Source organism: Ustilaginoidea virens, chromosome 6 (genome assembly GCF_000687475.1).
Source record: "Ustilaginoidea virens chromosome 6, complete sequence".
NCBI lineage: Eukaryota > Fungi > Ascomycota > Sordariomycetes > Hypocreales > Clavicipitaceae > Ustilaginoidea > Ustilaginoidea virens.
In genome coordinates, this window is record NC_057321.1 from 2,947,099 (window position 1) to 2,973,861 (window position 26,763).

General features: G+C 47.1%; 6 protein-coding genes across 6 annotated transcripts; 1 reads left to right on the forward strand and 5 right to left on the reverse strand.

Annotated features, from left to right (window-relative positions):
- Positions 1-780: 780 nt before the first annotated feature.
- On the forward strand, positions 781-2,626 carry UV8b_07662 (uncharacterized protein; the record flags this gene model as incomplete). The annotated part of the gene is made up of 3 exons (XM_043145159.1): positions 781-1,008; positions 1,075-1,887; positions 1,976-2,626. The coding sequence occupies 3 exons, from the start codon at positions 781-783 to the stop codon at positions 2,624-2,626; spliced, it is 1,692 nt and encodes a 563-aa protein (XP_043001094.1).
- Positions 2,627-5,163: 2,537 nt separating this feature from the next.
- UV8b_07663 (uncharacterized protein) lies at positions 5,164-5,708 on the reverse strand (the record flags this gene model as incomplete). The annotated part of the gene is made up of 2 exons (XM_043145160.1): positions 5,164-5,395; positions 5,659-5,708. 2 exons carry the CDS (start codon positions 5,706-5,708, stop codon positions 5,164-5,166), a joined length of 282 nt encoding a protein of 93 aa, XP_043001095.1.
- A 1,223-nt stretch (positions 5,709-6,931) lies between these two features.
- On the reverse strand, positions 6,932-8,877 carry UV8b_07664 (uncharacterized protein; the record flags this gene model as incomplete). Its single annotated transcript, XM_043145161.1, has 3 exons — positions 6,932-7,991; positions 8,067-8,550; positions 8,619-8,877. The coding sequence occupies 3 exons, from the start codon at positions 8,875-8,877 to the stop codon at positions 6,932-6,934; spliced, it is 1,803 nt and encodes a 600-aa protein (XP_043001096.1).
- A 2,377-nt stretch (positions 8,878-11,254) lies between these two features.
- On the reverse strand, positions 11,255-11,896 carry UV8b_07665 (uncharacterized protein; the record flags this gene model as incomplete). The annotated part of the gene is made up of 3 exons (XM_043145162.1): positions 11,255-11,414; positions 11,475-11,622; positions 11,689-11,896. The coding sequence occupies 3 exons, from the start codon at positions 11,894-11,896 to the stop codon at positions 11,255-11,257; spliced, it is 516 nt and encodes a 171-aa protein (XP_043001097.1).
- A 1,555-nt stretch (positions 11,897-13,451) lies between these two features.
- Positions 13,452-13,991, reverse strand: UV8b_07666 (uncharacterized protein; the record flags this gene model as incomplete). The annotated part of the gene is made up of 1 exon (XM_043145163.1): positions 13,452-13,991. One exon carries the CDS (start codon positions 13,989-13,991, stop codon positions 13,452-13,454), a length of 540 nt encoding a protein of 179 aa, XP_043001098.1.
- A 2,205-nt stretch (positions 13,992-16,196) lies between these two features.
- Positions 16,197-16,593, reverse strand: UV8b_07667 (uncharacterized protein; the record flags this gene model as incomplete). The annotated part of the gene is made up of 3 exons (XM_043145164.1): positions 16,197-16,301; positions 16,377-16,501; positions 16,563-16,593. The coding sequence occupies 3 exons, from the start codon at positions 16,591-16,593 to the stop codon at positions 16,197-16,199; spliced, it is 261 nt and encodes an 86-aa protein (XP_043001099.1).
- Positions 16,594-26,763: the final 10,170 nt, after the last annotated feature.

The following is a 26,763-nucleotide window of genomic DNA, read 5'->3' on the forward strand; positions in this document are numbered from 1 at the left end:
CTGCGGCGGCGGTGCCCTCCTATATACCTAGGTACATGTACTTTAACTCTTGATCAACCAAAAAGACTCGCCGCCGCAGCTGTCGGCAAATCGCAACGTTTTGCTTGCACCCGTACCAAGGACACCCGACCGAAGCCACGGCACCTTCAATCTGCTGTAGCCTTGCCATCACAATCCTCGTACTTCTTAAAGGAGGGGCGATGTTCCGAAGGCACAGTTAGCTCAGCAGGAATATGCTTATGGTTGACGAGGAACGTTGCAACTTTTGCCGGCTCCATAGCTCTGAGCTGAGCTAAGCTGAGCTGAGCTGAAAGGAGCGGAGCGGAGTACGGCTGGGGTCAACGGGCCAGATTGTCCGAGCAACCAGGACCAGACATACCAGGCATACATCAAAGTAAGCACCTTGCGGCGGGGCGGAGCTCCGGGCACCGCAGCTACGGCGGAGTTAGGGCATTGTTCGCGGGTCCACGTCGTACGGTCGGTGTAGCACGGCGACGTTTTCTCCGAATCTCCGCCGCTACCGTTTCCCTTGGCAAGTAGTCCGTGGTTGGCGCCTGCCTTGGCTACCTAGTCTGACTTATAATTAGTCGCCAACATGGCCAAGGGAATTCCTACTTAAACTTGTCGACGCTGCTTGACTGGGTGAAATTCCAGCAGTGCTCCCCAACGGCAGCAGTCATCGTCAACACCAGGATCGAGTTCCTATACTCACCAGTGTCACCGCCAATTACTCCAACTACATAGATCAATCGCCCCTGCCGCCTTCCCTGTACCCCTGCCATGGTCGCCCGCAGCACCAGCTCCACAGCAGTCGCATCGGCATGCAGCGGCCACGCGGAAAACAACCCAAGGCCAGCATCGTCGGAGACAAAGACTCTCACGCCCGGCGAGAAACCAGCCTCCCCCTACCCGGCTGCAGCGCAGGATGACAACAACGACTACCCCACGGCCTGGAGGCTCGTCCTCATCTCCGTGGCGCTTTGCCTTTCGGTGTTCTGCATGGCCCTCGTACGTTCGGGCCCCTTTCTGCCAGAGCACCAGCAATGCTAACTGCATGTCACGCACGTGCTCTAGGACAACACAATCATCGCGACGGCGATCCCCCGAATAACAGACCAGTTCAACGCCATCGAGGACGTGGGCTGGTACGGCTCCGCCTACCTCCTCACCACGTGCGCCGTGCAGCTCATCTTTGGCAAGCTCTACACCTTTTACTCTGTCAAATGGGTCTACCTCTTCGCCATCCTGCTCTTCGAAGTCGGCTCGCTGGTGTGCGGTGCGACGCCCAACTCGATCGGCCTGATCCTCGGCCGCGCCATAGCCGGCCTCGGCGCCGCCGGCATCTTCTCCGGCGCTCTCCTCATTATCCAACGGAGTGTTCCTCTGCGTCAACGGCCCATATACATGGGTGTGATAGGCTCCATGTACGGCATTTCCTCGGTTGCCGGGCCCCTCATGGGCGGAGCCTTCACCGACCACGTCAGCTGGCGCTGGTGCTTCTACATCAACCTGCCGTTTGGGGCCGTCACTGTCGCCTTCATCATCCTGTTTCTGCAACTGCCCAAGCCTCCGTTCGCCAAGAAGCATCTGACGCTGAAGGAGCAGGTCTTGTCTTTTGACCTGCTCGGCACATCCATGTTCATTCCTTCCATCGTCTGTCTCCTGCTGGCGCTGCAGTGGGGTGGAACCAAGTACGCCTGGAAGGATGGCCGCATCATTGCCTTGTTTGTCGTCTTTGGCGTCTTGATGGTTGGATTCCTCGCCGTTCAGGCCTGGCTGCAGGAGGGCGCGACGGTTCCTCCGCGCGTCTTTTTCAACAGGACTGTTTGGACGTGCGCCTTTTTCAGCGCCTGCCTCGGGGCGTCCTTTTTCATCATGATCTACTACGTATGTCACTCACCTGAATTTTTTTCTTCCTATATGTATATATATTTGTGTGTGTGTGTGTGTGTACATAGCACTAACGTGATCCCAGCTTCCCCTCTGGTTCCAAGCCGTCCAGGGAGCCACCGCCATCCAATCGGGTACCAAGAATCTACCCCTGCTTCTTTCCCTCGTCATCATCTCCCTCGTCTCTGGCGGCCTCGTGTCCACCTTTGGCTACTACGCCCCCTTCATGCTCATGTCCACCATCCTGATGTCCGTCGGCGCAGGCATGCTCTCCACCTTTACCGTAGACGCCTCCCCCGCTCACTGGATTGGCTACCAAGTCCTCTTTGGCGTCGGGGTCGGCATGGGCATGCAGCAGACAATGGTCGCTGTGCAGGCATCCCTCAGCGGCTCAGACGTGGCCATTGGCTCTGCCATTGTCATTTTCGCCCAGACTCTCGGCGGCGCGCTCTTCATCTGCGTGGCCCAAAATGTCTTTCAGAACAAGCTGGTCTCCAACATTGCTGCTGCGCACATTGCCGGTCTGGACCCCATCAAGATCGTCTCGATTGGCGCCACCGACATCCGGACTCTTGTCCCCAAGGAGTTCATGCCTGTTGTCTTGGGCGCTTACAATGACGCCGTCACCAACACGTTTTACGTGTCTGCTGCTGTGGCTTCTCTATCCATTGTTGGCTCTTCGTTTGTTCCGTGGATTTCTGTAAAGGGGAGCAAGATTGACGTGGCTGTTGCTTGAGCAGTCGCAGAGTTTGGAAGTATAGTAGCGCATGGAGCAGGCAGACGGGGAATTTTGCGGCCTGGTCTTGAAAATATCTTAGTAATCATGATGCTTTGTATGTATAACAGCGCTTGTAAATAGGCAGGTTACGGTATTTACGGCGCCTGGCCTTGAATTTTTCTTCTGGGGGATTTGGGAACATGATACTCGGAGTCTATGATGAACACCCTCTACGAAGCATGTAATTATAATTACCTCTCTCCGAACCCTCTTCATTTTCTTCCTTTGGGGAAGGCCCTTGTTTCGAGTGTCTTACTGTTCTCCATCTGGTGTTGACAAGCCTCTAGTATAAGAGACTAACCACGTTTCTAGCCGCGTATCGACGACTATTTTGCAGCGTCAAACGTTTGAAGAAAGGTGACGGTAATGGATGAGGCTTGGGGTGGAATCCGTTGAATCTTCATTTCAACGGATACTGATGCTGTCCTAGAATAGTACAGATGACTCTCATGCCCAGACTCTGATTGGCTGGTGTCTGGGATGACCTGCGTTTCGTTTCCTATGACAGGACTCCGTACACCTGCCAGTATTGTGACGGGATCCTCCATATCTAGGTCTATAAATTTCTGCATAACGGAAAAGGGAAGTCGTTTTATTTTTGTCATGCCCCTTGCGACTCCTTCCATCGCGTCAGCAGCCGCCTTATCAAACCAACCCTCAGTGTGGCCGCCGCCGAAATCAGTAATCCGCGCATTGTCACTCTGGCCATCAAGACGTTTTCCGCTGAAAATCTCCCCAGACTATCCCTTGCTCTATGAAGCCTTGAAAGCGTTGTATAAAGCTGTTGCATCCATGTTCTTCGCACACTCGCCTGTGGGTCGTTGGGATCCTCTAGAACAACGTAGACAGAGAAATGCTCCGGATGAAATGGTACTCATCCATTAAGACGCCATGCATGCGACAGAGATTGACCTGGCCATATCACACAGACCTTTGCGGTAATGGCATTGCAGCTTTCGAGTTGTTTGCGCGCGGTTTCGACGCTGGTGATTCCTGCCGGGTCGTAGACAACGCCGTCCAGCCCTCAAAGTCGTCGAAGAAATTCTCCGTCGAAGCGGCAGAAAGAGGGCCCAAACGGAGACGTTTCGCTAGAGATGCGACTTTGGCAGAGCTTCATTGATGGCGTCGAGGTCAAAAAAGAGCTAGTCGGGGAAAAGATGTTGCTGTAGAGAGACTTTGATATGCGTTGGGTGACCTGTGGAGGAGCGAGTTCGACAGGCAGTCACTCGAAGGGAGTCACGGCGCATGCAAAGAAAATATCTCCCAAATGACCGCTTTTCGACGGAAAGACCTCGAGATGTTCCGGATATTTCTCGCCCGTGATAAGTGAGTGTAGAGTTGGAAGGCGGGGTTTGAATGTAGAAAACTTTGCCGTTGCGGCGTATTCGGAAAATCGCACCTTGGTCGTCATCATGCTTTTCAACTAGCGCTGTGATGCTCATCTTGGTATCCTGGGGTAATCACATCTTGGACTGGGATCTTGCGCATGATACGGCCTGAAGCTTCGCGCAGGGCCAAGTTGGAAAAACAGAAGAATGCAAAGTCACCCAGGAGGAAGACGACGCATCCGCCAGTACCTGGGTGGGCGATTTCATGCGCGCGCAATCTTTCAGCTACTGTCGACGCTCTGTTTGCTGCTCTGTGTTGCTCCGTTTCAGCGAGCGTTGTGGCCTCGATTACGCGCTAGTGACATCCTCATACATCAGGTGGAAAGCCTTCTATGTTAAGCGCTATATCGCCTCCCGACTTTCCTATATGGGTAACAATATCACGGCCTGTATCCCGTCATAATCATCATCGCATTCCGCGGCTACTATATGCCCCTCGCTGCTGCAAAAAAAGAAGATGGTAATGACGTGAGCAGTCCAATACACGGTGCCTGTCCACGATATCAGTTAGCATCTTGAAACTAGCGAACCGCATTTGTGACCGCCCGGTTGTAGCCGAAACGGCAAAAAATGAGGCAAACTATTATGAAGCGCCTTAGAACCTGACATAGAAGAGGCAAGATCCGGCCACTCCCTTTGATAAGAAGTAAAGCAACAGCTTGGGTATATAAACTCTCCAAGAGAATAGAGGAATACAGCGTATCCTTAATCCCTGGTTTGTAGTTTCGAATATAATGTTTCGCGTAGTAAAGAGAAATACAGCGCATTCTCCATACCTGTTTTGTAATTTCAGCACAAAAAAATAGAGCCATTCATTCTATACTTTGGTTTTCAGAATGCAGGGTTTTTCTATGTCTTTAGAGACATACTACCAGTTCTCAATAACTTTCCCCCGAATCTTAGAGTCCATGTTTGACGTTTAGGTGACATAGTCCCGTTATATGTCCCGTATAAGACGCTCGAGTTTCGCAACATTGCCTTCAATCTCAACGTCGGAGCAGCAAACTCCCAACTACATACACACGACCTCTTCCGTGGCCACCGCTCCAGAAGCCAAGCGCCAGTAGTGGTGCACCAGCCGGAATAAACGCTTCATTCGAACAAGCCCTATGGAGTGGGTGCTCCAGCGGCAATGTAGCAAGCGAGCGAGCACTTGCCGAAAGCCGCATTGCAGGCCAGCACCGATGCCGGAGCGGTGATGCCTGCCGTCGCTCCCCAGGTTGCGCCAGCTGCTGAATAACACGCCATGACGACTGCCGCGCACCCAGCCTGACAGACACCATAAAGAGCTGGCCCGGCCACAACGCAAGGCACAAACACCGCGACTGTGGCGAAGGTCCTGATGCGCATGGTGTTATGGATGTCGGTATTGGTCGGTAGAAGAGATTGTAGACTGAACCGGGAAAGGCTTCAAAAGCTGAGTGCTGGGGTGAAAGGAAGATAGTCTGGCAGGCGGTCCAGAAATCTTTGGTTAATTGAGCGGTTTCGTAGAGGCTGCGTTTCAGCACTTGTATAAATAGCGATACAAGGCAACCGCAGGCCTCAGTTTTACTGGGGGAAGTGTTTTCCATCATCTTCGATCACGATGAACTGCGTCACGACCTGTGGCGTTCTGCGGCAAAGATGACAAATGCCGGCCTATACTTGGGCATGTCCTGAAACGATGATACACGTTGCCGCTTTTTATCATGTCAAGGTACTCCGTACTTGTTGCATTTTCTCATACCGCACTTGTCGCCTGATACAACACGCGTGATGCGTTAGAACCTGATACTGTGAAAATACTTGAAAAGGAAAATCACTCGTCACGAAATTGTAGAAAGTCGCTTTATGTAGTGATTACATAGGGAGGTACAGGTTTAATTTTCAGCCTCGTCGCTGCTGCTACCATTTAGCAGGCGAGATCAACGCATCACCATACAATACGTGCAGTATTTAGGATCGATAGCCAGCGTTAGTGAGCCATGCATCGTTGACGCTTATGACTATTTTATCAGGCTTGATAACACAACGCTTGGACCGTCATCCAGATAGGTGCGCCTGGCGCACCAGCGTACGATTCTCGATACATCAAATACGTGGGGATAACAGTTATTACTCTCATATCCTTGATGTCCAACGTTGATTTAAACGCTACTTTTAAGCTATTGCGCTAGATGATTTGGCGCACTAGCGTACTGCCGTTGCGGGTTAAATCGGCGTATATTCTTAGCAATTTTTGCAGGGCATGTAAGCGGCCCCTGCTAGCGCAATGTATTGCGAGCAGGGTTTGTAGTATTATAGGACGCTTCTATTATATTCCATTTATTTATGCCGGGTGCGCCACTTTTGTGCGCCGGGCAGATCACGGCCTTAAAATACCTGCTAATTACCTAGTGCAGCGGGGCAGGTGGGCCTGCTGCGCGGGATGCCGGCCGCTAAGCTTGTTCCGTGCTCCGTGCCAGACCTAAGCAGGTCAATAGGTTCGCCTTCCACCGATGCCGCCAAAAGCAGCGATATCCCGCCTATTTCTGCGGGAACAACAGCACGAGCACCTCCCGGATTCCGTCCGCAAAAGCGTCTGGTGGGCGATGCCGAATGCCTGCGCAAAAGGGGTGCGTGCCACCAACCACATATTTGCAGGCCTGCGCCTCACCATTCCCGCTCGGCAACCTTGTAAATCACTCCGACGGACTTTCCACCATAATTGAAAGGCCAAAACATTCCGTATGTGCTATGTGCCAAGGCGGCGTCGCTCTTCAGAGGCGTAATGCATGCGTCAACAATGAATCTAGGCTGCCATCGCCGGTTTCCCGTCCCCCTTGTACGGGACTCCGCAGCAGAACAGTGCACCTTGCTTAAAATCGGGCATGATGCACAGGGGCGTTGCGTCGCCTCAATACCGCAGATACTCCCCCGGGATGCTCGGCCAGGCATCCACGCCGTCTAGGACCACCATCATCATCCCCCCCACCATGTGGTTGCTGATATGGCAGTGCAGCAGCCACGCCCCCGGGTGCGTGACGCGGTACCGTACCACGGTCCACTTGGCGGCATCCGTCACCGGCTCCGACACAAACGTATCTCTCCAAGGCGGATTCACCAAGTTGAACAGGTGCGGAGCCTCCCGCGCAGCATCCTCCACCGACCCCCACTTGAAGGGTCCCGTGCCCGAGCCAATCTTGAACATCTTGACGCCGTGCTTGTGGATTGGGTGCGGCGGCATGGGGTAGACAGCTGAAAAGAAGACCAGGTCAACCCACGTGCCGTTCCTGGTCTGGATAGTGACATCGTCGTGCTTGGCCATCGTCAAGCTGGGGTCAAACAATATGGGCGGGCTTTCGTGGTCCAGCGTGGTCGGCGTCAAGGCCGTGCTGTTCAATGCCCAGCGGTAACTCGCCCCGTTCAACCGCATGCTGAGGACGTGCAGCGCGTCGGCTTTCTGCGCAATCGGCTGAGGCGGATACGGACGCGCAGTAGCTTCGTCGAAGAAGACGACGTCCTTGGATAGCGGGTTGCCGATAATGTCTATCCATTGCCTCGGCTTCCTGTGAGCAGCGGCCACTCCTGGCACGTGGAGAATGGCGTGTCCGACGATTGTCTGCGGCGCGCTGTTTGCGTGCAGACGGATGGGATACCTGCCGGGCCGTCTGGTCTGGACGAGCACCGAGTATCGATCGCCGTTGGACAGCGCCAGGGCTTGCACTTTCTGCGGCTCAATGTACGATCCGTCCACTGCGTACACCCACATGTCGTGGTCGTCGATGGCAACGATGCCGCTGACGAAGTTGACTGCGCCGATGATGTCTATGGCTATCCATGGACCACGGGCCTTGATGACTTCAGTCGAGCCTCTTGTTTCTCGGCATCCCTCGAATATGCCCTTTGGCATGGCGCTTTCGTTCAAATCCTTGGCGCTGTTGCCGAATGCAGCCATCACAATGGCGGGCAGACAGCTGCAAGGCAACCAACACGATTAGTGTTTTGGACAATACGAGACAAAACGGCCAACAGGACTCGAGCTCTCTCACCCCTTGTCTGTCAGCTTCTCTCCCGGCACCAAAGCCAAGTCAGCCTCTTGCGCAGGTCCTAGATGAGACATCATCTCGCGTTCGGGTAGACATGTTACGCGGCCTTTGCCGTTGAAGAGCAATGAGTCGTAGCATGATAGCTCGACACCTGCCTGGGGCGTAATGTTCCACTTCCTCTCCGACGTAATGTGCATGAAATCATACATCATCAAAGGCTGGACCCTTCTCTCAGCCTTTTCCATTACCTCGATGGAAGCCTCGTCCTTGCGTATCATAGAGAAGGGCTTGGGAGTCCCGGGACGGGCATGAATCACAATCGGGCCGTACAAGCCATCTTCAAGCTGGTCTTTGAAGTGCGAATGGTACCAATAGCTTCCGTACTGGGTCGCTTGGAATCTGTACACGAAGCGGCAACCCGGTTTGATGGCTCGCTGCGTGACGCCCGGCACCCCGTCGGACCAGGGCGTGCTCCCCATTTCAATGCCTTTGTCCACTGTGTCAGCATACAGAGTGCAGATGCGCCTTCAAGAGCAGCGTCAAGCTCCAACCTACCGTGGAAATGAACCGACGTTTCAAACGGCGAGTCATTGTGCACGTTTACAACGACCCAATCATCCTGTTCGACTGCAATGACTGGCCCGGGCGTCTGGTCGTTAACCAGGAGCATTTCTCTGGCGACTCCATCCGGTGCGTGAGGCTTCCATGAAATTATAAAGTTGAACGTCCTTGCGCTCTCTTGCGCGGCGACTCTCGGTAGCGCCAAGCTTCCCAGCGAAAACACAACAGCCGAGAGTAGAAAGGAGGCCACCATTATGGACAGCGCTTAGGACGACGTCGAAACACGGATTCACCACGATGGTAAGTCCACGGACCCCGGTGGTCCTTTACGGATAGCCTGCGACAGCAGCATCCTTAGTCATGGAGAGAAAGGCCTCTCCTGAGATGCAGCCATGTTGCCGAGGAGGTTTGCGAAAGCAGACAGGGCATGTTCCTATTTTTGCATTGCAAAAGCGTCACTATTCGACGTATCGTATCCCGGTCGATGGCAAGGGTGGGGTGGTTAGCCGTGCCGATCAGCAAGTAATTGGCTGAAAGAGCCAGTCGCCTCATCCCTGCCATCCCAAATCTGAGTCGGTTTCATTTCAGGAGCTTTGCCGCAAATACAATGTATAGTGGAGGGGAAATGAAGTGGGCGGACTATAAATGGCCGGGGTGGGCGCTGAATCCTGATGGCAAAGTTTATTGACGGCTTCATCCCGAACATGATGGATGGGAACGAGACCTCGGCGCACCGTGTGTTCAATGATAGATGACATCTTCAGCATGATCACAAAGACTCTCGGGTACCTTTGAAACACCAATGACACCTTGGGGACCATGGAAAGGCGGCATGGTTTGCTCTGCCCCCGTATCTGCATCCCAGCTTCGTCAGCCTTCCAACGAGAGGCTCGGCCAGCCATGGTAGTAGTCGTCGGAATGCGACGGGTGCGCTGCAGATGTTGGTCGTACGCGGCTTCGTCCAGCGCTTGACTGACCCTGTGGGCTGATGATTGCACAACAAGCTCTTGGTTATCTTGTTACACGCCAGCGACTTGCGTCACGCGTTCCCGGAATCAGCCGACGAGGGCATCGGAGAGGATTTTGATCCTCACGGCCATGGTTCGTCACGCCGGTCACGAGCAGCGTCTTTGACAGGTCCATCAACACGCGCGGTGAACAGATTGGCGGCGCCTGTTTGGGTCATGTGAGACGACAACTAGGATGGCGCCAACTCGAGGACGGTGAGCAGTCTGAACTGCTTGCGTTGTCGTGCAACGTCGTCGTTGGTCCTCACAATGTGACCGTCGACATGTCGTCAGCTGAAAAACGTGCCGTCAGCTACAGACACAATATGACGGCAGCCGTAGTGGTGTACTTGCTGTCTTGATTGAACTAGCTGGTCTTGGAACTCGATGCCATACTGGCCCATGTACGACAGACGTGTGTTGGCGGCCCGCGCGAATCTAGCCACCAACAAGATGCCGGGCCGCTTGGTCCAAGCCTCCCCTCAATCAAATGCCCTTGGCCGTGCAGGAACCAGCAATGGAATGCAGGACCCATTACCTGGCTGTCGTCAAACTAGGTCCTTTCCCTGAGGGCTTGAACAACTTGAATGCTCAAAGAAAACGTTGGTTTTTGGTTGGCTTTTGCACATATCAGGTGGCTTTCACCTGCAAAAAGGCTCGGCAAGTCTGAAACCTACATTTTAAAGCACGTTTCGTGGGCTATTTTCTCACAACATAATATCGAAGCAAGTCTCGTGCCTTGAAGGATCGTCGGCCCGAGAAGCTCGCCATTTCCCTGGCCCAGGGCCCTGATTGCAACGCAATATGGGCGTCCAATTGACGCAGACAGGCGCAAATACCTCGCAGAAGTGAAAAGGGAAACAAGCCGGGTGTGTTGCTTTGCGCCAAACCTTGTCCTGGTCTTCAATAGAATCGCTCTTCTAGTCCCGGCTCTAGATCTGCATCGCGGGAGCTCCAATCAGTTCAGCTCGAAACTGATAAAGACGCGGCCAAAGTCGCCGCAGGTGATGGAACTGTCTTTGCCGCAAACGTTTCTTGCCCAACATACGCTGGCGAACCAAAGAGAGGAAACATGGAAATTCGGGGCCTTTCGTGTCGTCTTGTTGTCGGGCTGGCTGCCTTTTCGCTGGCCGTAGCAAGCGACCGCTTCGATGAGTAGCCGGCCCATGCTGCTTTCTCTGGCACAAAACTCCCAAGCGGTCAGTCAATGCAAGGAGGGAGGCTCAGGGCTTGTTTCCGACGAGCGGCAGATTCGTCATGCATCAAAAGCCTCTGTGGTAATCAGGCGGTGCATCCGACGAGGAAATAGACGAGTCAAACGCACCAGACCCAAGCATGACGGACTTGGCCACAGAACATTTTATGTAACAAAGCTCGACCATTCTACACAGCAGACTTGGTAGTTGCTCGGTACCCGTGCCAGCGCGTGCAGTTCCACGCGCAGGCCCAGACCTGCCTGACTCTGCCCCCCCCGCCTGCTGCCTTCCCAAATCGCCAAAGGCACCGACTCGCGTTTCCGCTGCATTTTCATTACCTTGCTACATGGCCAAGAGGAAGACAGTTCATTTGCAGTCGACGCCTACATATGCTCTCCATCGTTATTATGCTTGCCCCATCATCCAGTCAATCGTCCAAGCCGGGGCAATCCTCAGAAACAATGTCGGAAATCCTGCTGTACGGGTGAGGATCGATCCAGATCTCGTCAAACCGATCGCTCGGGTAACTGGGCGCATTCTCATCCCCAAGCTTCTCCGCCAGTTCCGTGAGCATCTTGTGCTCCCAGCTGCAGAAGTCAGTATCATGCCGCAGGAAACGCATAGAAAAGCCCACGCCCGCGACTCACCAAATAAGTATATTCCCAGGCCCGTCGTACTTCCTAACCGCCTTCCTGACGCACTTGGCATCGTCCCGATCGCACGAAACATCCACCGTCAGCCCGAGATCGTCGGCCAGCGGCTTGACAGTATCGTACGGGCGCTTTCGCTTGCCACCTGCACAAAAGACGTCGAGTGTTGGCAAACCTACGCGGCAAGACGAAGGGCATCAGGTCATCTTACTTGGCTTGTAGGCCTGGGCCATGATTTTCCCAATGTTGTAGCTGGTGCCGGCCGCAAAGACGTTTCGGAGGCACTGCGCGCGCTGTTTCCCCTGCGCACTCAGTCCGTTCTCGTCGCCGCTGGGCTTTTCGCCGTGGCGGATGAAGAAGACGATTGGTTTGGCGGCAGCGAGGCCTGCCACCAGCGTCATCAGGCATGCAAGCTTCATGGCGGATGTCCCCCGACTAGCAGAGGCGAAAAAAAAAACAAAAGGAAAACGGGCTGATGGTTGGCGGACGGAGGAGAAGCATCAAGTCGGAATTATAGGCATCTTGTTCTTGGCCTGGGGTGGCAACAGATGTTGCATCATCTCGAATCACGACGTTTGATGTTTTGAAACCTGCTTAGTGCCTCGGTGCTCCATGGAGCTGAGAGCTAATAGTCGCGTGCCACCGCCGACGCCGATGAGGTGCCGTAAGGGGCCATTCACAGCTCTCGGCGCATCCACATGAGCAAACTCTAGCACCCACCCTTGCTAACAGCTGGCCTGGGGCCGGCTGGGGGCCGGCTGGGGGCTGGCTGGGGGCTGGCTGGGGGCCTTCAATCATTATAAATCACGAGCAACCCTTGAGGCACCAGTGAGCAGATTGACGCATGGCTTTCGGGCAGCCCGCCATTCCTGGACGTGGCCAGCGCTGAGCAGCACCACTACAGCCAGCCACCAACCTGAGAGATTTAGCCGCCCGGAGCGAGATAATGCCTGGCACGACCCTGGCGTCAATCAGGTGGGCAAACAAGGCTGCATCGGTGCATGTGCACAAGAGAGCCCCCTACCCACACCACCCACCCACGGCCTGCTGCTCATGCCACTTCATCCCGACCATGCCCTCACCTCCTCTCTCAGCTTATGCTATCCTCCATTTACGCGTCAACAAGGCTGGGCCTTTTCCAAACGAACCAGTCACCAACCCACCACCTCCGGTTTTTTGCTTCTTCTTGACCTGAACGTCTCTCATCCCCGTTGCCTTGCACTCTTCAAATCGTCACCAAGTCTCCGTACAACAACCTCTGCATAACTACTCGGTACATACTCTGTCTTCGACACCCATCTTGACCCTTGCATGGCGCAGAAACAAAATCCTGGCAAAGGCACCAAAATGCATCCTGACCCCCGCAATCAACGTGGTTCGCTTCATCCATCTCTTCACAGTACCCTTGTCTGCGGCACCCTGGATTCCGGGAGGTCCGGAAATCGATCCATCGGTGCCGTCCCGCTGCAGGCCATCATTTGTCAACGCCGCTATGTGGCTTACCAAAAAATCTACTGACAGCAAGTACGCGGTGGTCTCTGACTATCCCCTTGTTAATCTATCTCCATGACGGGCAAGTAGGCAGCGTGGTTGCAGACATCTCATTCATACAAGAGCCGCGTTTGCGAGTACGGAGTAGCCGGTAGATGCCTCGGCTCCTGCAACTATCTACGTGTTTCTACTTGCAAGCCAGAGAACAATCGGTCGGAATGATGGAATCTACGTATTTCTACTTGAAAGCTGGGAACAATCAATCGGAATTACGAAACCCCAGGGCTACAAGACCCCCCTGGTCCACGGGGCATATACCATCTTGTGGGCAGCAACAACGACGCGGCCACGACGTCATCAATCTCATCAAAGAGAGAACGAAAATCCTTTGCTCACACACGGCCAGCTTCGTGAAAACGCCAATCGCCCGGACACCCGCCCCGAAGTTTTTCACCCACACCTCGCCGCATCCTCTCGGCCCACCTAAACAGCCGCCTCGACAGCATCAGCCTCGACGCCGTCAAACTCAATTTCGAGCACGCTGCCTTCCCTCATGAACCCCAACTCTTCCCGCTTCCCCAGCCCGCGCACAAAAGCCACGTAAATGTCCGCAATCCTGCGGCACTCGACGCCCCTGTGGAACCGGATCCCCCGGAACCGCGAGCAGTAATTGTACAGATCCCGCTTGAAGTTATCGTCGATTTTCTTCTTCGCTTCCGAGGTGAACCGCCCCTGGGCCTTGGTGTTGCGGTACCCAAAGTCGTGCCTGTGGCAGCTGGGCGTGAAGTTGAAGCCAACAGGCTTGTCGAGAGCCCAGGAGCAGTTATCAGACGTCCAGTTGCAGTCCGAAGGGTCTGCCGAGTCGCGGGCCGCTTCGAAAACATCGATGGGGACGCCGAAGACGAGGTTTTCAGACACGGCGGGGGGGCAGTTTGTTTCCATGGATTCCAGGTGCCCTGGAGCGCCCGGTAGGGCAAATGCAATGGCTGGTAGGAGGGCTGCCGCGGTGACAAAGGTCTTCATGATGAAAGGGGTGCGGGTTGCAGCGCGAATGTTCAGCGGTAAGTTGAGGCAGGAGATGGATCTTCAAGTGTGAAGCGAGGATGGCGAGATGCGGTTCCTCAACGCGGGCAAACAATCTTTATATACCCGTGCCAGGGCGCTAGCCATCGAGTTGAATGCTCCTGTTGCGCACCGGGAGCCAGATCTTGTCCACATCAGCCGTCAGGGCCGATGCAAGCAAGCGTCTCGCCGTCAAGGCGGGGGAGCCGCGCCATCTCGAAATAGCATCGAAGGGCGCCCAAGTTCCTTACGCCCCTTTAGCCCCCTTGCCACAGAGGCTTCTTGTCCCAAAGCTTATTCCCCTCTGATCGAGCATTTGAAGAGGGGTGCTGTTCATGAGCAGAAACAACAAAGCTCGCTTGGCTTTCAACTCCAAGCCACCGTCGCCAACCGGCGCGTCTTGCTGGCTTGGATACGTCTGTAGTCGATTGCTAGTTCCGATTGCTAGTTCCCTCCCATCCCGGATCCCCACTCCAAGCTTGCTTAGAAGCAACACCCGGCCTCGACCGGGCGAGTGTTGGCAAAGTCAAAATCAGCTGTAGCAGATGTGCATTTTCCCGCCGGCTACGAGTGACGCTTGTTCGCAAGTTGAGACGGCGGACGGCAAGAACGCTGGAACATGACCGATTTACATAGGCAAGGAATGGGTTGACCGATTGGCGGATGGTACGAGAACTCGTCTTGGAGCATCGACATAGCACCAATCCGGTATTGCCAGTCGTCAGTGACTAGGACAAGTCAAGACATCATAGAAAGTCGCAGAGTGGAGATGTGGAAGCCCGCACGCCGGCGGTGTCGTATTCTGCTGCCGCTCTAGCTTGGCGCGAGCCGATATTCCTAGTGATCCATGCCGCGTTTGTCGGGCCATTCGGTCAGTACCAAGGTAGTCGATGAGGCATGGATTTGCTGAAGTAACTGTGGCCGGCAAGACTAAACGCCATCTCTTGCCCATCTTGAGTCCCGATTCGGCGAACTATGCTGCTCAAGCAGACAATCCATGGACCGTGGCCACAAGTCGGTTCGTCGTTGGGAAGTATGAGCTTTGTTGTAGCTGTTAGTTTTGTCTCGGAGCCAAAAGCAGACCTATTGACAGAAGCAATTCGGAGGACGCTGCAAGCTCTTGCTGTGTTCTTCTGTACCCAGGAATTAGACACGCAATGCGAGCACACAGCCGCATAGCACCACAGCTCGGGCAGAGCTCGCAACTCATCACCAATGGCCGCAATGGCAACAGCCTCACTGTTCCGATTCATCATGTTGGCCGATGCAAGCCTTGGTTATGTCTAGTATTGCAGTTGTTTCCGGGACCGGCTTCGACAAACGAAGGGACCCATCCGAGATGGATCGCTTCGCGCTGGCCATGGTGCAGAATAGCAACGCGCTGCTGTTCTTGGCAGACCATATAACGCAATTGCCCTGTTGCGATGGATACTTGAAGGCAATGTGGGAGGCAGCTAAATAGAGTTTGCCGCATCCCCTTTCCGCCTCTGCAATTATCGTTTAGCCTCATCGAATGTCTCCAGACTTGGAATGCAGAATAATCATCCAGTTTGTGAGATCTTTTGCTAGTCAGTAAACCTTCTCAGGTGCGCCCAACACAAGGCATGGGAATGCAGACTGGTACCTATAATATGCGTCACATTCTTACTGGCACCAGTTGGTTGTAGCCCAAGAGATGGGCGAAGACCGGGAGCCTTCCCTACTGATACCTGCTCTCATGGCTGCTCAAGCTATGATCAGGCCTGCATGAAAGCGAGTGTCTCGGAACAAGTAGGCCGCCACCTCTTTTCAGGATTGAGCTCGTCTTTCGAGGTCCTAATCTTCCCACGTTGAACCTCGAAACATGCCCCTTCCGACTTCCCGCTCCACCACGTCGCACTCGTCGAACCACCGCTGGGACCTGTACCAATCCAGTTGTCGTGTCCGGTGTTTCTTTTTTTTTTTTTTTTTTTTTTTTTTTTTTTTTTTTTTTTTTTTTCTCAGAAGTCGCAGAGCCGCTATTGATTTCACCCAAGTTTTCGCAGTCGCTGGCCGGTTTAATCGCACCATTTTCAGCACCCCTTGTGGCGGGCACGTTTCACACGAAAGTCATCACGTAGTCTTCTATTCCCGCGCCTATGATATGTACACGTTTCCCAAGCCGACCACTCGTGTTGTCTCGAATCGCTAATTGCTTCGTTGGCCGCCCTTGGACTCTCGCAACTCGTCCATCTTGGCTACCCGCTTCTTGAACTCGACGTATTGGCACTTTTCGTAGCTGTGTCTCTCGTCCTGTCCATTCTTGTTAGAGGCAGCCGCCCATGGCGGACCACATCTTGTTCTTGGCGGGGCCAGGGCCGCACATACCGAGCACTTCCATGGCGCATACCAGGTCGCTTTTCGGCACTTGTTGAGGGGGATGAGGAGGTGGGCGCAGCTGTCTCTGTAGGCGAGCGGGAGGCGGGCATCGCGCATCTCCTCCCGAGTCGCGGCTAATGGGGTTAGTTGTGAGCTGGGTGGTTGGGACGGAAAACTGGTTAGGAAATTACGTACGCCGTGTCTCTGTAGGTGTGCCAGAAGCCATTTTATGTTCAAATGGCTTTAGGGAATTTTGATGACTGCTGGTACGGGATAGGATTGTAACCGTTGTCGAGGCAAGGTCAGAGTTGAGATGGGTGCCTCGAGACTCAGGCATCAACCACTATTGTCTGAGTTCAGTATGTGGATAGCGCGACCAAATCTCAACTCTGCCAGACTGTCAGAATGCACAGGGAAAATGCGATAATGCTTGATTGAAGGAACCAAGTCTCCTTCGAAGAGACTTATGTTCCCAGCTATTTATAGTGGGCAAAGGGGTACCCCTAAGGGCCTACTGATTAAGGGGGAACTTGGCACATCCGACCTCGGATATAACCGATATCCATATTATAGATAAGCTAATTTCCCTCTAATACACCCCCTTAGGATATGCTTTCTTAAGGATATCCTGCTATATAGCTAAACTAGTGCAAAGCAAAATAATAAATAGAAATATCAATCTACTTAAAACCATTATACGCAAAAATAACAGTGCCCTTGTTGAATAGGCTTCCTATATAGGGGTAAATTGGCCCAATAGCATATATATAAAGTAAGAAAATAGTAATAAACCGTAGATTCTATTTTTTCATAGGAAATAAATACAGCTATTAAAAAGCCCATTTTAATTTAATTTTTTAGGGCGTCTTTTAGTCCTTTTAAGGCTTTGCCTTACTACTAAGATCAATATCATAAGACTATAGTCCGGCGTTATAGGATCCCTTTAAAACAATAAGCCTAAGCTAGCGGCAGAAGATTTTAAATTTCTAGCCTATTAGGGGCTTTATGAAACCGTTAGCAACTATATCGCCCATTAGAATCTATATAATATCAATTATTCCTTTCTGAACCTCCTATTGCAGCCAATAATAATAAATATCTATATAATAAAGCCGCGTTATAAGCTTAAAGAATTCCTCCTTTAATAGGTAAATAGTCTAGATATTATCGTATTGAATTATAGGGATATTAGCATATAATTAGAGCTTAACTTCCTCGTATAATCTCTTAAAGGCGACGACCTCTTTTGCTGTATAAAATATCGTAAGAAGCTCTACCTTTATTAACGATATCGTAATAATATCCTATTGACTAGATTTATATATAATCGGGCCACTAAAGAGCTTAATTATATAGCTCTAACTGCTTTATCGTATTATAATATTATCGGTATAGGAAGCATTAGAAAATGCCTCTATTTCTGCTATATCGGCCTAGAACTTTACTACGGTATTCTTCTACGCATAGCTATAATTGAGTGCCTTCCTTATAGCTTATAAATAGTTAAGACCTAGATTTTAAAGGAATCTTAATAGCTACGATCTAATATAGCCTAGTTTAGGCCTTATAATTATAATCGGATATACCAATAAGCCTACTATTAATTAGTATCGCTTTATATCGTGTGGTTTAGCTATCCTATTAAATGCCTTAAGTCTTATAGTATATAGTAGGTACTCCGGAAGGCAGTCTTTAGTATCGTTAAATGCAGTAAGGTTATATTTTATCGCCAGCTTATCGAAATAAGCCCTCTATATAAGCTATAACTTTCTAGCTATACGGTTGCGAATAACCTTAATTACTAGGAACTACTATAGCTCGCCGAGATCTTTAATTTTAAATGCTGCTATTAATACCATATAGAACGATTTAAATGCCTCTATTTATAACTTATAATAAAGCACGATTAGGTTATTAATATAGAAGAACACAATAAGGAAGCTATTAATAAAGATATAGGGGTCCTTGCAGACCTATTTAAAGCCTTATTATAATAGGAATTGTAATAACTTTTTAAACTATAGTAGCAGAGACCTTCGAAGCCCGTATAGGGCACGCAATAACCTAATAAATATAAAACTATTGTGAAATCTATTAGGTTGTTTGCAATAGATGGTCTCGTCAAATAGTGCATTAAGAAAAGCCGTAATAAAGTTATATTAGTGCATTTCCAGGTTAAAGAAGCATATTAACGCTATAAGAAGCCGAAATATATATGCTACAAACGCTATTGCCTAGGTATCACGAAGATTATAGGGTTATTAATTACTATAAACGTATAATCGTGCTTTATAACCGGTGAGATACCTATCTTAGTTTTATTTATAGGCAAATACCTACTTTAGGTCTAATAGCTTAATCTAAAGGTCGATGAATAAATTATTATATTAAATAATATACTTAATCTCCCTATTTATGATCTTCGAATATTCTTCTTTCGCAGTAGTAATAAATTCCTTACGTTTAGGGTGCTTTCTAAGCTCCCTTTATATTACCATCTCTTTAGGCATATTCGTAATATATAGTGCTTCTATTATAGCTAAAGGCTTTATAATAAAAGCTGCGAAAATATTATAAGCATTTTCTTTAAGCTTTATAAAGAATATATTATTAAGGGAAGTGATCGGCTCGAGTTAATTATTAGGTTTAGGCGAAAATAGTAAAGATAGTAGTATCGCTTAAGCGATAGCTTCTTTAGGGAAATCTATAACCTTAAGATCAATTTCTATTAGTTAAAGGGCATTATTAGTGGCTTTATTTTATGCCTCTAGTGCCTATTTAATAATAGGATCGTTAGTAAAGATATTTTCAATTGAATTCCTAAATAATATAAGTTTAAAATCGTTAATAATAAGTATTTCTTTAATATTACCGATAAGGCTATTTAGGGCCTCCTTCTATTATTCAGAAATCGGTAAATAGCGTTTATTTTAATAAAAAACGGTCTTATCAAATATAATATGGCTAGAATTAAACTAATAGCTTCTTTTTAATAAAGGCACCTAAATTAGGTACTAAATAGTCGAGATATAGCCTACTAAATACCCAATATAAGCTTTTTAATTGAGCTTTAGACCTTTTTGCAATATCCTATCGTAAGTTATTATAAAAGCCTTATATCTATAGGCGTAGAAATAATAAATTTATAGATAAATATCTACCAGTAGATATTTTTAGGCGGGCTTATTTTCATAGAGCTAAAGTTGAAGTATTTAAAAAGGTGACTTCTAATTATTGTAAGGTCTTTCTGACTTCCTAGGGCTTTAATTTAGTAAATATACCGCTACTTTGGCTATAATAGGCTATAACTCCTTAGGAAAGCCTACTTATATATTAAGAAGGGCTATCTTTATCTTTAATACCCCCCTAAAATGTTTAGTATAACCATTCTAATATTAATAATTAGGGCTCGAATTTCGAATTATAATGCCTTTCTGCTTAGCTTCTTCCCGACCATTATTAGTCTAAAGCGCCGTTTCGTTATTAGAAATAACTATCGCGATTACTATATTATATAAGTGTAAAACTCAATTCTTAAAGATTAGCTAGTATTTAGGTAGGTCGGTCTTTCTAGGTATTATAAAAATATATTTTATTCCTATGAATCGGCAGGTAAATAACGCTATATATTTATTACCGTTAAAAGTAGTAGCTTATAGAAATAGATCAAAAGAGACTACTTTAAAGGGTTCCTAAGGCATTAAGAGCTTATAAGGTGACTATAATATCTACTTTACGATTTTTATATTGCTATAAACCTTATAATTTAAAGCTTCTTTTTCCTTAGGTATCTGCAATATATCCTTAAAAATACTGTTAAAATCCTATAGTAGCCTACTAGGCTGCTGGCCTAATGCCCTACTGGTCTACTAACCTTCTGGCCTTTATACCGCCTCTTGGACTTATGGTAGTCTTACCTTAGGCCTTTGCCTTTTACCTTAAGAATTTTCAGTGGATTATTTACTGTATATCAAGTAAGGTAGGCCTTGTTAAAAAGGTGTGGCATTGCTAAATTAGCGTGGTAGCCCATTAGCGTGGTGGCGGCCTACTAGTGTGGTGGCTAGTCCACTAGTGTGGTGGCTAGTCCACTAGTGTGGTGGCTAGTCCACTAGTGTGGTAGTTAGTCACTAGCGTGGTGGTTAGTCACTAGCGTGGTGGCTAATTACTAGTGCGGTGGTTAGGGTGGTTGGAAAGGCTGGATATAGTGGGGCTGCTGACGTATCATATACGTGGCATAGTGAGTATTACGGGAAGCTTTCTTATTGGCTATCCTGGATGCCTGGGCCCACCCCTCCTTCGTGTATATATAGGATAGCTTTCCCCCTTCTTTCTAGATAGTAGAAGGGCAGCACAATCGAGTCTGTTAATGCACTATATGCCTCTTAACTTCTTACCTTCCCTGCGTTTTCTGGTTATCTTATATTTGCCTTGCCTTTACACTTGCCCTGCTTTATAGCACTTGTATAGTCTTAGGACTTGGCGAAAAATCTAGTATTATACTAAGATTAGTTTACAGGTCGCAGACAGTCTCGTGCCATCTAGCTAGCTAGTAAGGCTCTGCTTTTATAGTGACCTTGAGAATTGCAATAATATGCCTTATAAATGCCGAATAGAACTATATAATTTACAATAAGGAGCTTCTTACTATTATCTCTTATCTTAAGGTATAATTAGCTAAATTCTAATTAGTAGCCTCCCTATTTACTATTCTTATAGACTATAAGAATCTAAAGTATTTTACTCGACTCTATAAAATATTAAAATAGTAGGCCTAATAGGCTAAAATATTAGCATTCTTTAATTTCTATCTCTAGTATAAGCCAAGGTCGCAGGCTTAATGCCCTAATGCCCTATCTCAATAAGAATAAAAAGCCAGTAGCATAATATTAAAGATTAGCTAGATTTTAAAACCGCTATTGATCTTAATACTCTATCTAGATCTAATTACTAAACTAGTTTTTATAGCTATACCTTTAGGGTTAAGCTTACTTAATAGCTTATGCATTTTCGCTAACTCCTACCTTTAGACATTTTAGGATCAGGCTATTACTAAAGATAAAATATATTAAGCACGCTAGATAGTAGTAGTAATAGGCAAAAAACGCTTCCTAACTAAGGCTTTAATAAAAGAATAGATTATAAATTACTCTTTAAATATATATAATGCGCTTCTCTACCGGGGGCGGATATAACTCCCTTCTTTTAAACCCCTAACTACTACAGTTATATAGCGCTACTATAAATTACCTACTGCAGGCTATCTAGGGAAGAATACTATATTCTAATTATTATATTGCGACTATTACTTTAATAATATATCTTTAGCGATAGCAAAATATATCCAGAATTGCTAATACTGCGGGGCATATAAGAGCCGATAATTGCGCTAAGGCCTACTACAGCTATTATCTATTTTAGACCGATTTTAGTCGCAGATTTCTATTAATTTTATAATAGATCTTGCTATATATAATATATCTAACCCGCAATTCCTTATAGTTATTACTAATTGCCTATTAAAGTATATCTAGCTTAAGGCAATATACTTTATAAAAGTAGAAGACTATATAGAATGGTTCTAATAGTACTAATAGTATTTCTATAGGTTCCCTAAAGAAATTATTAGCAACTAAAGGTCTAACTAGGTAGGATAATTTTAGACTATACTTTATAATTTAGTTAAGACTAAATAATGTAACGAAGTGGCCCAATTGGGCCCTAAGCGGGTGTCTGCGCACATCGCCAGGTAAAAACCTACTCTTCTGCCTGACCGTTAGACCAGACAAAAGAGTACGTATTGTACCAAGTTACCATACTTAGTACAATTAACACCTATATCCCCTTGGCACTATACTGCGCGCATACTCGAGCTTGCCCTTAGTATGATACGGGCGTAGCCCGAATCCTTGACATAGCTCCCCTCTCTGCAGCCGGCCATATGATACCACGCACCCCCTAGAGGCTAGTAGCATGTCCTCTGTAAGCCCAGATAAGGAGCCCGCTGCACGCACCACATACGGGATTCGAACCTGTGACCTTGGGTAACTTGGTACAAATGTAACGAAGTAGCCCAATTGGGCCCTAAGCGGGTATCTGCGCACATCGCCAGGTAAAAACCTACTCTTCTGCCTGACCGTTAGACCAGACAAAAGAGTACGTATTGTACCAAGTTACCATACTTGGTACAATTGACACCTATATCCCCTTGGCACTATGCTGCGCGCATACTCGAGCTTGCCCTTAGCATGATACGGGCGTAGCCCGAATCCTTGACAAATAACTCCTTTTGACTATATATTACCCCTAGACTAATAGCAGTATAGAATAGATAAACTAAAAGGTCTAAGCTATCTTATATATTATAGTCTCTTTTAACCAATATAATTAGCTAAAACACCTTATAGTATGCTAACTAGCGTTAAATAACCGGATATTATTAGTAACCGGTTTTAATCCTAACCGGCTCCTTAATAGATTTAATATTCTAATAGTTATATCGCCTTTAGATATAATACTAAATTTAATAATCCCGAAAAAGCGGGCTGCCTTATTTTTAGCTACCTTCTATAAAAAATAGGAAGTAGCCTAAGCCGTTATCGCCTTTATATAATAGTAATAGTAAGACGCAACTAACTATTCGCGCCGCCTAATAGAACGTTTTTAAGTTAGGGATCGGGTATAGCTTACCTTATATAATATTAAGATAAACTAGCCTTATAAAAAGCTTAATTAGGTCTCGGTAAAGTATATAATTATAGCTATACTATTTCCGCTTAATATTCGATTTAATATCCTATAGGGTATTTACCTAATTTTCTATATTAATTTAATTAAATAAGCGGCCTCTAATTTACTTCTAAATTAAAAGCTAATTAATATATAACTTAATCCCCTACTCGTACTACCCTAGGACTTTAATCGGCTATATAAGGAATATAAAGTAGAAGAAATTTTAGCTATAAAGAATACTTAAAGTTAAAAACGGAACTATAATATACTTATTAAATAGAAAGAATATTATTGCAATTCTCAAGGTCACTATAAAGCAAAGCCTTACTAGCTAGCTAGATGGCACGAGACTGTCTGCGACCTGTGAACTAATCTTAGTATGATACTAGATTTTTCACCAAGTCCTAAGACTATACAAGTGCTATAAAGCAGGGCAAGTGTAAAGGCAAGGCAAATATAAGATAACCAGAAAACGCAGGGAAGGTAAGAAGTTAAGAGGCATATAGTGCATTAACAGACTCGATTGTGCTGCCCTTCTACTATCTAGAAAGAAGGGGGAAAGCTATCCTATATATACACAAAGAAGGGGTGGGCCCAGGCATCCAAGGTAGCCAGTAAGAAGGCTCCCCGTAATGCTCACTCGCCACGTATACAATACGTCAGCAGCCCCACTATATCCGGCCTTTCCAACCACCCTAACCACCGCACTAGTAATTAGCCACTACGCTAGTGGACTAACCACCACGCTAGTAGACTAGCCACCACACTAGTAGGCCGCCACCACGCTAGTGGACCACCACGCTAATTTAGCAATGCCACACCTTTTTAACAAGGCCTACCTTAAGGCCTACCTTACTTGATATACAGTAAATAATCCACTGAAAATCCTTAAGGTAAAAGGCAAAGGCCTAAGGTCGGTAGGACTACCGTAAGTCCAAGAGGCGGTATAAGGGCCAGAAGGTCAGTAAGCCAGTAGGGCATTAGGCCAGCAGCCTAGTAGGCTACTATAGGATTTTAACAAATATAATTTACCTATATAAGAACCTCTAAAGAACTTCTTAGAGATAATAGTATAAAAGGCATTTAAGGCTAAATAGGGGGATATTTAGATATATAATAGACCTATATAGCCTTAGGATCGGATTTTAGACCTATAACCTTAATATCATCTAATAATATAAAAAAAAAATTAATCTTTTTCTTTTTTAGTAAAGCAATCTAGTAAATTTTAGTATTTATCTTTTATTTCTTAGCAATTTTAGCCTTATTCTTATATTCTTAATTCCTACTATTTTTATTATTTTTACCTTTATTAGTATTCCCTTACCCTTCTATAAGATTTAATAAGGGGGCATATAGGAGAAAGGGGGGGACTATAGGATAGTAAGGCAGGAAAGATAGCGGTAGTATTGGCGGTATAATTAGTAGATACTAACTCGGCCTAATATAGCCTAAATACTGTAACGGACTAGCCCTAGGGCGGCTGCGAATAGGCGTTAGTGATATATATTAAATAGACTAAAGAGGAAGGAAAAGGATCTAAATAGGAACCTTCTATCTAGTCTATTTATATCCCGATTATAACACGTATTAGAGTCCTAATATAGTCCCGTAACTCTGTCTATTGCCCTTCTTAGGCTAGACGCGGGCGCAGCCCGAGTCCTAGCCATATTATAGCATAGGCATAGCCCGAGCCTGTAATATACCCCCCTCCTCCTCTTTAGAGGCAGAAGAATAAACTATCCGATATTATCCCCTGCATATATTGCCCCCCAATTAAAACTTCTTATAGCCCTTAAAAATAACCTTAATTAGATATATAGGATAATAATCGGGCGTATAGATATGCCAATATATAACCGATGTGAATATAGCGGGGGCTAGAGTCGGTATGCTTTAGGCAGACGTAATAGAATCTTATCGAAGCCGGTTATAATGCTATCAGCTGGAAGGAACCGTATTATAGCTATCGTAAAGCAGAAAAATTTTATCGCTAGTTATTAGTTGGAAATCCATCTATATTAAGGCTTCTTCCTTTATCTACTTCTCTTTTATACTTCTTTCTCCCTTTTTCCGTCCCTATGCCTACCGTCACTAAGGCTATTATTCCTAATAGTAAGTCTATAGTATTACTACTATCGTGAGAATTATCCCTACTAATAGAGTTACGCTATTAAAAGTTCCTAAATTATTTATATCGGGTCTATATAGTAAATCGTCTGATACTAATAGGTATTTAGGTCCCCCCCTCATTTGCTATTACGTTAGATTCATCGCTATATTATCTAAAAGACTAATAGATAGGAATACGCCTATTGCCTAAGACCCTCTTATAACCTTATTAGGTCTATCCTAAGCATTTGCTAAAGGCTCTAGAAGTACTAAGCGCGGAGAAGGTTCCTAATTAGAAATGCTATTGCGGCTACTATAGTCTATACCTTCCTTAGGATAATTATATATTTCCCTCCCTAGCTTTAAGCTTATTATTATTTCTAACGATAATAAGAGTCTAATAGAGCCTTTATCGCCTAATATAGGAGCCCTATTATCGCCCTTTCGTTCTCCCGCCCTTTTTTATATAAAAGTCCTATCGTCGATAGGGGTAATATTAATAAAAGCTTCTTCTTTAACGGCTATTACCCCTAAGACCCTATCTAGAATAATATTAGCTCCCTTTTCGTCTATTATTACGCTTTAGACCCCTTTACGCGCTAGGAAAATACCGCCCTTACCTACTATTAGATTATTATATTAGCGGTTATAGAAAAAGTATGCTATAAGAGAGTTCCTTATCTAGGGGGATTCTAAAGGATTAAGTACTAATAATATTAAGGAGGTAAAGTATGCCTATATCGCCTATACGTAATATACTATAGATACCGGAGAATATATCGTCTATATATAGTCTAGTCGCTCTTAGGCTTATATTCGATACCATTAGAAACATAAGATGTATATCTAGTGTAAGTATATAATATCGATAAATCCCTAACTGCAGCGGGTAATAAAGTATATCGTCCGTATAGTATAAAAGAAATAAAATATTAAGGAGGCTGCCCGTCTAAAAGTAGGAGATATCCTAAGCCGAAAGGCCTATCTTCGCCCTAAGTTTAATATACTATATCATCAATAGGATAAATTATAGGCTATAGCGTAAGAGTATACTATAATAGCCCTTTCCGTATATACCCTAGCTACTAATATAGGCGGGTCGACTCCTACTGCGCCTATAACAACTCTTATTCCCTCTATTTTAACTACCAGGTCCTAATAGGCTGGCAGCAACTCTATAGCGCCTATTATATAACTACTTGCGGAGTAACGGTAAGATATATAGATTATAGTAGAAGCGATAACTAATTTCGCGTATTAGGTTACCCCTATTATGCCTACGCCTTATACTCTGCCTACTTCCCTTTAGTTAGTATCCTCCCTATATACTAATATAGCCTTACCTTAGGCTTTTATACCGACGACTGCGCCGCTAGCTAAGGCCGGTTCTATTACTATTAGCCTAATATTATAAGTATATCCCTTTAGACCTATTATACCCTATTATAGGTATGCAAGCTATATTATTCCTAATTAGTATCCGCCTATTATACCGCCGATGCCGCTGCCGCCTTTTCTGCCCTATTATATAATAGTCCCCCCCCTTCCCCTATAT